The 9,654-nt window shown below is 44.5% G+C and overlaps 1 protein-coding gene across 1 annotated transcript; it reads right to left on the reverse strand.

The window, feature by feature from the left end:
- Positions 1 to 1,098: 1,098 nt before the first annotated feature.
- On the reverse strand, positions 1,099 to 8,273 carry LOC132469498 (ubiquitin-conjugating enzyme E2 R2-like). The gene is made up of 3 exons (XM_060067494.1): positions 7,567 to 8,273; positions 1,613 to 1,699; positions 1,099 to 1,254 (listed from the first exon to the last, which is right to left on the reverse strand). Exons 1-3 carry the CDS (start codon positions 7,747 to 7,749, stop codon positions 1,153 to 1,155), a joined length of 372 nt encoding a protein of 123 aa, XP_059923477.1. The 5' UTR covers positions 7,750 to 8,273; the 3' UTR covers positions 1,099 to 1,152.
- Between the last annotated feature and the right edge of the window lie 1,381 nt (positions 8,274 to 9,654).

Genomic DNA, 9,654 nt, shown 5'->3' on the forward strand with positions numbered 1-9,654 from the left:
AACGACCACTGCAGCTGTTCCTGTTCAAGGCCTCACTGCCTGGACTACTTGTTTTTCCACTTTGAGTTGGTTTCAACTCGAACATCGGATATGAATTTGATATGCACCGTTTTTAGTTGATTCTACATGTTTCCAACAAGTATCTGCAAAAACATCAGCAGCTACAAAGCATAAGCAAACCGATTTGACCATAATCTGCTACACAGTCAAAGGCTGCATTGAGCTATGCTTGTCACGAGGTCTCAAGCCCACCTTCCAACCAGCAGCCAGGGGGGGGGTGTCATTCGTACTTTCGAGCACAGCCACAACCCCACATGCAGTGCTTCTCGGGTGGTGTACTTGGCAGTGGTGTGTCAGTTCTAGACAGGTTCCGTCAAGCCGCTCGTGTGTACGCACACAGCCGCCCTCATAAAAGAGACTTCCTGCATCGCGATCCAGTTCAAGCAGGACTATGGTGAGCGGACATGATGGACCCCCTCGGAAGGCCGGCTTGTATATCTGCTCCCTCACGGTGCACGAGTGGCTGTCTCTCAGACAAATGGTCCTCCGCAGTGTCCCTCACCCTCCACTGCCCCCTGTCACAGTCTGGGCCGACACATCCGTAGCTATTTTTAAACCTTGTTGTTGCCAACAAGAACCACAGCGGCTCGCTTACAAAGGGTGACATTATATGAATCAATAGAGGTCCGTGCATGAGAAGCAGAGAAAAGGCAGTGGCTCTTCAGTTATAGAGGACTAAAGAGGCAATAACGATCTGGCAAAGGTTACAAGGGGGGGGCTAGAACAATTTGTGTTCAAGTTCAACAAGAAATTCTTAGAAAAGGATGGAAAGAAGTTCTGAGAAACGATAGGGGTGACCTGAATCAACTACCAGCCATCCCTCACTTTATTGTTTGTTTGCAACGAAGCATACACCATCCAAATATTAAAAGGTCTGGCTTTATAACTGTGGGTGGCAGCCTTTAGGCTTGTCACAGCAACATAGCAAGTGAATGCCTACATATCAATCAGATTAATTTGCATTGAACTTATGCTAGACATGGCAATGACAATTGTAAAATTTGATTTTACGGCAAAAACTGTTTGACGTCCACAGGTCTGTGGAGGTTTGGGGGCCCCTGACGAGCCCGGCTGACAGGCTGTCGCTGTGGCTCACCTGACGTTCTGTGTGGGGTTCCATCTCTCCGAGGGCAGCTCTCCGCTCTGAGGGTCGTCCACAGGAGGGTGCAGGATGGAGATGCAAACGTCTCCATTCTGTTGGACAGGCAGACGGGGAGGTGAGTACCTCAACATGTCAAAGAGTTCAGAACCACCGGTTAACGGGTTAACAGTTGATGGTTTAAATGGCTGGGATAAGACGATTGAGTTGAAAGTTGAAAACCCATCTATCTTTGTGAAAGCTAAGGTGGCATGACGTCAAAAAGCCTCGATCTCTCAGACATTTCTTTTTAATCTCTGTCCTTTCTAAAAATGTCTGGTATTTCAGTTGCACTTTGCACACATTTCTAGAAATATTTGGTAAACTAAAACTGTTTTCAAACAACTGTGTAATTTCCTGAGCTTAAAAATTACATTAGGGGGAAACACACACACACACACACAGTTGTGTTACCTCATAGATGTTTGGATGCCACATCTTGGTGAGAAAGCGGAAGGCAGGTGGGGCGTAAGGGTAGTCGATAGGAAACTTCATCCGGGCCTGAGAGGTCGAGAGAGACAGCGGGATCATTAGGTACCATTTGGATGCAGGGTTAGGACAATCGATTACGGCGTCGGCCTGCAAATTTTCCACCGTTAAATTGCAAAAAGCTGCCTCCCACTGTTGACAAGAACATTTAGGTGGCCTCCCAAATTAAAATCAAAACCACTAACAATCAGTTATTCTTTGTTAATCCATTCTCTGCTTAATATATTCTACTTGGTGAATCAGACAAGAAACCGGGCCTCTGGCACAAACATTTACATACAAAAAGCTCTTCCCAGGTGTAATTGAACCCAGAGCTTAAATCACTACAAAAGGGGCAGCACCAAACACCCGATACCCTGACACCCACCCACCCACCCACCCACCCACCCACCCACCCACCAGCTGGTAGGCTTAGCGGAGAGGAACCCACCGACTCCACTCTGAATGGCCTCCTTAGCAAAACCACCAACGTCACGAAGCGTTGCCATCAGTGAAGAACAGAACAATCCTACCCGTCTCCAACATGGTTGGGGGAGGGAAACCTAATAATAGGCCTGTAGCTCCTGCTGGCGTCGATAAGGAGCCACCTGAGGAAGGCCTCGTAGGGGGGAGTTAACCACAGTGTAAGGTAACATGGCCCGGCTAGGAAGGAGAAAGGGAGAGAGGGCTGGGGATCCCACAGCCCTCCAGCTGTCTGTCGAGTGGAGCTTTGTGTGACTCCAGCAGGTTGGAGCTCCGTGGTGGAGACAGTTGGCCCCGTCGTCGTTTAAAGGCACAGAGAGCTTCTCACAAACCGACGCGGGATTGATCGGAGGGTTCGCGTTGACTTCACATGTTGGACACGCCGAATACATCGCGCTTACACGCACACGAGCACACAGACGAGCAGGTTGAGTGATTGGACACGGTCAGCTGGGGGCTCCGCACAATGAGCCGACGGCAGGGGGGGGGGGGGGGGGGGGCAGGGAGAGGGGGGGGGAGTAGGAGCACGGGAGCACGGGAAAGGGAACGTTACAATAGGGAGAAAATACAAGGATTACCCACAACAATATAAAGCACTCTGAAGGCTATGGCTTTGTATGAACAGCATAATAAATGCATACACAAACATCTGTGGTCATATTCTAATCATCTACATCACTAGACAATCTGCTTCCTCCTTAGCCCCTTCTTCCTGCGGGTGTTTTACATAAATGTTCTGTTTATCGGAGACAGCCGTCACCACTCCATGAATAAGGTTTAAATCAGCCCTGTCCACTCCCCACGTCTACCTGCCATACTGGACCATTGTAGTGTTCTTTAAACAAACCGGTCTCCAGAGTCAGAGACGCCGAAGCCGGTCCCACCTGTGCCAAAACAGGCCAAGCTGGAAACACTGGCCCAGGGATCATAAAATGTGGTTGGGCTCAAAGCACACAATAATTCAATGACGCAATGTGGGAAACCCCCTTCAGAGTTCCTGTTCTTCACTGAGACAATGCAAGAAGTGCAACGCAAACACACAAACGCAACAAGAGATGGAGTCGGGCCAGGTAGGGAGTTACTCAGAACTACCTGTAGTGCAGGGTCCAAAAGCCTTATTCAAGCACAATATAACGACTCCTGGAGCTATTGGATTACCAAACCTACCAGCTGTCATCTACAACAACAGATACTTAAATATATATAATTAGCCGACTGTCAAATGAGAGACTTTGAAAACGGCGTTCTCAAACATCCATCATGGCTTGATATGTTCATTGGTTTTGGAATACACTTCAGGCCATGGGCTTGAGAGCATTATATGTGGGTCAAAGGAGCCAAGCAACCCTTTAATCTTTCTACTCGACCAATGATGTAATCGCAAGCCCCACATGACATGCTGCAAAGAGCACCTGAGCGGGCCGTTTGCCTTTAAGGACTGCTTACGATGTTCTCCAAATAAATGGTATAAGCAAATTGGCCCCTCATAAAAGGTGGTGTTCTATAAGATTCCATTGGAATCTCTTAAGTGACTAATAAAGTACATCAATTAACATGCATTTCACTGAACAAAGGTTTCTACCCATACTTTTCAAAACTTTTATACAATTGGTTCATAAAAGGTTCCAGGTATATAATCATCTCGTCTCTACCTGTCCAGACTCGCTGCTGAAAGTGGATAAATAGTGACAGCATAAGTGAGTGAACAAGGGAGGGGTAGAGAGAGGCCTGCTGTTTTCAGCCCCAGCCATAGGTTAAAATCACTGATTTAACAGCAATGGAATTGGCTGCAGGCCGAACATCTCTACAAAGTACGCCACGTGTTGCACCCATTTCTGGCCTTTTCAGAGCCCATAAAACACAACGAATGTGGTAAATCCTCAAAACAGAGGAAGGAGTAGGTAGCGCTCCAGGTCCAAGCAGGCTGGAACGCTGACAGCACAGGCACGTGGAGGGTGGCCGAGACATCATTTGGCAGAAGGAGGAACACCAAATCCGCTGACCTTCGTAGGCCACTGACACCAAACCCAGCTCAGCTGCACTCAGCTCAATGGGGAGGAGTAGTGGGGAAGCAGAGCAAGCCAGGGAGGGACGCGTGACAACTCTGAGCATCGTACAGCCATGCTGGCTGCTATTGCCGGGTTGATGGCTTTGCACCCAGGGGAAGACTGAAAGGGCGAGAATGTCATCATCAAGATCTTCACTGGGGGGGTGATGGTGGTATTAGTGGAGAAGGATCACAAGATAATGAAGTGTGGATGGAGGGAGGGGTGTTAATTAGCTGCAATCCAGCAAGATCCAAGATGGTTGCTGTTGGCTCACGTTGGGCAAAATCGTAACCTAGGGTAACCACCTCATCAGGGCCATAAATAGTGTCCTGGTCATACAAATATAATTGCACGTGCACACGGCACACGCTACAGAATCTCTGCCAAACAAGAAGTGCTTGGCTCAGCAGGACTGTTCATATAGCGAGTGCCAGTTGGATCAAGCACAGCATCCTCATGCTCAGTGGTCAACAGGTAGACAGCATCACTGTGCTCAGTGGTCAACAGGTAGACAGCATCCGCATGCTCAAAGGTCTCCATGCTGAAAACTCTATAGCAAACAAAGAAAGAGTGGGCCAAGAGAGAAAACAGCAGCCACTGAGTGAACAGGATTGATAGATACCATGTCATGATAAACTAGGTCATGGTATCTTGATTCCCAACAGACCAAAACAAGTTTCCCAGCCGCCCCCTTCCCCTTTTTGATAACCTCTTCTACTCGTTGCCAAAAGCTCCATCATTCTGCTAGTTCTCTCTGTGCTGCCATAGTTTAACGATTCCTCAAGAACACCACAAACGGCAGGAGGATTTAAGGGCAGAATATTGTGATTGTAAAATTGCTTTACTCATGCTTTGGTAAGATTAAGAAGAAGCTCAACGGAGCCTACTTGAATAAGCAGTTAATAGGTAGAAGAACAAAACCAATGTCAGGTCTGGATAAAGAAGGTTTCTTTGAAAGCTGGGGCCCCAGGGGGGGACCATTGAGAGGGACCAACTGTGCCCTCTCTCTCTCCCTGTATTTACTCAACTGCTTTCTGCAGTCTCCTCTAAACGGCTCCTGTTTCTCTGTGATACAGCAAGAGTGGGGAATGTGACTCCCACAGCCGGGGACCGACGCAGCAGCCGGGCCCATGTTGGGGGCTCTTGGCCCACACTGGGCTGGGTGTCTCTGCACACAGTTATTTTATGCTGCACTGGTTTCATCCAGCAGGCACACGCACTGACTCATGCATACAAGGCTGCTCAGCAATACTCTGTGCCCGGCCGTGAATCTAAAACCAGCAAGTCAGATCATGATCAATAACAAGTCAACTCCCAAGAGAAAGTAATTACTACATTTTGTTTGTCAGTGCATAAACTCTGTACCGTGATCATAATGTATATAACTCTCTTGCTCGCCCAACTAGTTTTCTTTATGGTTGAATACCATTTTGAGGTGAACCCTCAATTAAAACAAAAACACAAAATGGCATTAGTCAAACACCCTCACCACAAAACCACAAGTCAATTAATTAAAGACACCCAGCTGACGTCACACAAGCCGTTTGGCTCTTTGGACCTTCGTATGCCGTGCATTGCGATGACACAAAGTCAAGGATTAATGCTCTGTTGGAGAGCCCAACTAATCAGAGAAAACAGTGTTGGCAATGCCCTGAACGTCGAGGAGCAAACAGCTGTGGTTGGCATAACTTGTGACACTTGTAAGGAGCGGAGACGGAGTAGCTACTCATCTAACCGCAGATCATTGGAAGTGCATGCTACAAAATAACTGTCTGAACGTACATGGTTTATAGAAGTGAGGGGCCATAGATCAAGGCGGTATACACTGAGTGAGCAAAGCCTTGCAAATAAGCAGCTAAGAGGATGTGTTGTGGAGAACCATATTTTTGGGATGTCCGACTAGAAGAGCTTACGACTTACAGCGGTGGAATTAATTCTTGATTTAGTAAGACCTTAGTAATGACAGATGACCATGGATCTGTCATAAACACTAGTTATGGATTTGGGAAGATTCTGTATAGTTTTTTTTTTCAGTTCCATTGATGCAAAGCCAATACACTCAAAGTGTAAAAGTTAAAAGTCTGCTTAGCTGTTCCATGCATGAAGATTTAAACTAGAACAGTACAGAACATCATGCGATTCGAAATCCAAGTAGTGCCTTGACAAATATCTAATAAACAGGTCAGTTATCCATTAAAAAACATCACTGTATATACACAATGAGCTGGAGAAGAGTGTTGCTTAACCTTTGATCAACAGTTCGAAACAGGGAGTATCTTTGCAGCCAGGATAGGGCAGACCGTTTGGCTAGGCGGCAGGGAACAATGAGTCATAACCAAGCGTGGATTTCACAGCCAAGCAACGCATTCCTGGACCAACAACGGAATCTCGTACAAAAGCATCCACCATATAGCCCAAACAGTGACTAATCTAACCAGGATCCTACGGTATTTTCTAAACGCACCAACAAATATAGCAGGAAAACGACAATAAATGGAATTGTTATGAAAGACATGAGAACTGGAGACTGAGTAATCCGCCTTTCGCATGGTAACATGCTCAACAGCGTGTTCAGCAAGGGAAATACCTTTTCAGGGCATGAAGCAGAATAGCCAAGGTTAATTGTTACCTCTTTACAAAGTCTACACAAATGGGCAGGGCTTCCATGGATAACCACAACAACAATGTATAGCAAGGGATGGTAAAGCCAGCGTTTAAGCAACAAATCTGAAAAACGAACGACTTACAGACTACCTTTATGGTATGTTTTGATACCAGCAAGAGACAGCGTTCTATAGGTTGAATTGCATGTATAGAAACTAAGATTATTATACATTTATTGGATAAGGATAGTGGAGTGCCTTCTGTGGACATGAAGAGATAGCAACTAGCAATACAGCACACAGTAATGGTTTACGGTTCGATAAGGCATCAATGAAACGATAAAGTTGAGTTGATCATGGCTAATTGGAACCAGCCTTTTGTTTCAGTAGCCCAGCAGGCTACTGTCAGACGATCCATGTGCTGCATGTCAATAGTTTTGCCAGTTGTCATGCGTTTCTCATAAGACGCAACAAAGAAAATCTTTAAAGACAATGGAAATCTTTCAGCAAATAATAACAATAATGCGGGTGTAATACTATGACGACGCAGAGATAAAAGAAGTAGTGGAAGAGTTCAGACAAAGCTGTGGAAAAAATAAGGTTACCACGACACACAAAAAAAGCAATGCAAGCGCTATACTTTGGAAATATGATATATAAATCATAGCATCTCTTTTAAAACGGAAAAACGCCGAACATGTGAATAGAACTAGTTAAGCTAGCTAAAGAACAATAGATTGATTGCTAGCTAACAATAGCGACTCACCTTAAAATAACCACCTTCGTAGTGTGTATTTGGGGGTCCAAATATTGCCACTTCCCAATTGTACATGTCCGACTCGTCGACTAAAGTTATTTTGAAACCTTCCACTGGCTCATCTTGAAGACTTTTCATTTCTAGCATTAGTGCTTTTTGGGAACTGGCTACATGGTGACCATGCTGAGCCATATTCCACACCGATTGAGATAAATATATCAACAACCCCCAGCTACAAAGGACAAAGCTAGCTCGCTGGTGTTAAAAACAACAACACAAGGAAGCCCTTCCGACTGCTCAGCGCCTTCCCACATACGCTGCAGGGTTTCGAGCTCGACTGAGGCCGGAGTTGGTGCACTCTTCTCTATTGTGGTCGAATAAACCAGTTGACCCCCGTTAATAACGACCAACTAAACACAGCCCCTTGGCTAAAGATAGCTAGCCTGCTCTAGCTAGCCCGTTCCCTCTAACGGATAGCCTGTAAACTCCTGGCGGGTAAAGGAGCGACGTCCTTTGTGAGATGGAACCAAATTGAACCAAACTACTTTGTTCGAAGGACACTTGCTTGACACTAAATAATGCTACAAAGCCTGTCACTCAGTCCGCAGACAGTTCTTACTCGCTCCAACTCTATCAACTATTGGGCTCAGCGGCTCTGTGGGTAAACCGAACTGCGAGGAGAGTTCTCTTGAGTCGTTTGGCCGCGCAAGGGTCTCTGGGAGCTGGAGTTCATATGAATCTAATTACTGGAAATCATGTTTACTGCCTGTATAGCTGGTAGTCATGCACATGGGAGGGCATTGTATGATTTATGCGGCAACATTTTAAGACAAACAAATGAAACACTAAATAAATCTAGACAACGCTTGATTTAGGGAATTTAGGACTGCCTAAAACAAAAAACTCCCACCCCCACACACAAAATGGACAAATACAATGTTTTATTCATATGGTAGTTTATTGTTTCACTGTAACACAAAAGACTACAGCAGCTTCTTACAGCTTTGTTTTTTTTTCAATATATCGGGTAGTTTTTAAAGGGAATGTATTTAACAATTTACGTTTTTTCCTCAGCCCCCTTTGAAACGTTATATTACATATTACAGTTGGATAATCTGAGCATGAAGGAATAACACCATAGCCCTCAAAAAAGAAGAGTACAATTCAATGTCACAAGCAAAACCTTGAGAAAAAAAAAAAGAGAACACTACAACGCCACTGATAGTTAAGACACAGTGGACTGCTTGCCTCTCAGAGCACTGTGTGTAATGTGACCTATTCTGAACTCTGTCCGAGCCTCATCCACACTCAAAACTGTCATGACATCCCTCGTCCCGATGTTCAATAATTTAAAACATTCAAAGACTTGTCTATATTTGATAAATGCCTGAACTCATGATATCTAAGAATACAATACCATCAAAAGTGCAGAATGGTGAAGTAAACTTTGTAAAAATGAAATAATAAAAAAATAAGGGAAAAAAATAAACAATAGAGTTGAAAAAGTAAATTTTGTCTGTTGGATAACGTATTTGGTTTGGGAAGAAATTATATGAAAGTATACATTCCTAATCATGCAAGATCATTTCATAAAACAATATGCACAATAAATGTTATTAGTACAATGTATGGTCAGGGGTAATCAAGTTTTATTTTCAGTCGAAGCATTTTCAGGAACAGGGAATATATATATATATATACTTTTATTTTTACAGACATTTCTGAATGACCGCTTATCAACTGTATTCAAACTACTACTGCACCAAAAAAAAAAAAAGCAGATGGAATGGCCGACATGGACTGGGAAAATCAATACCATCGTCATTATTATATTTATCTAAGGGTGTGGCTTGATAAATGGATGTACATGGATACATATAAAACAAGAAGATGCTACAGAGTCCATTTTGATCGTGCTACTGCTAATCCAAGTCATGCTGGGCCAGGCAGTGACAAGAGTTACAAATAAAAAAAACAGTAACTTGGAGCAAGCCATAAAATAGTTTTTTTTTTTTATGTACCCGTTGCTGTCCACTGTTGGATGTCAATGTACAAAAAAGGAACAAGGCTGTTTCAAACGAGAGAAGGAACACTGTA

This window comes from Gadus macrocephalus, chromosome 12, assembly GCF_031168955.1.
Source record: "Gadus macrocephalus chromosome 12, ASM3116895v1".
NCBI classification, from domain to species: domain Eukaryota; kingdom Metazoa; phylum Chordata; class Actinopteri; order Gadiformes; family Gadidae; genus Gadus; species Gadus macrocephalus.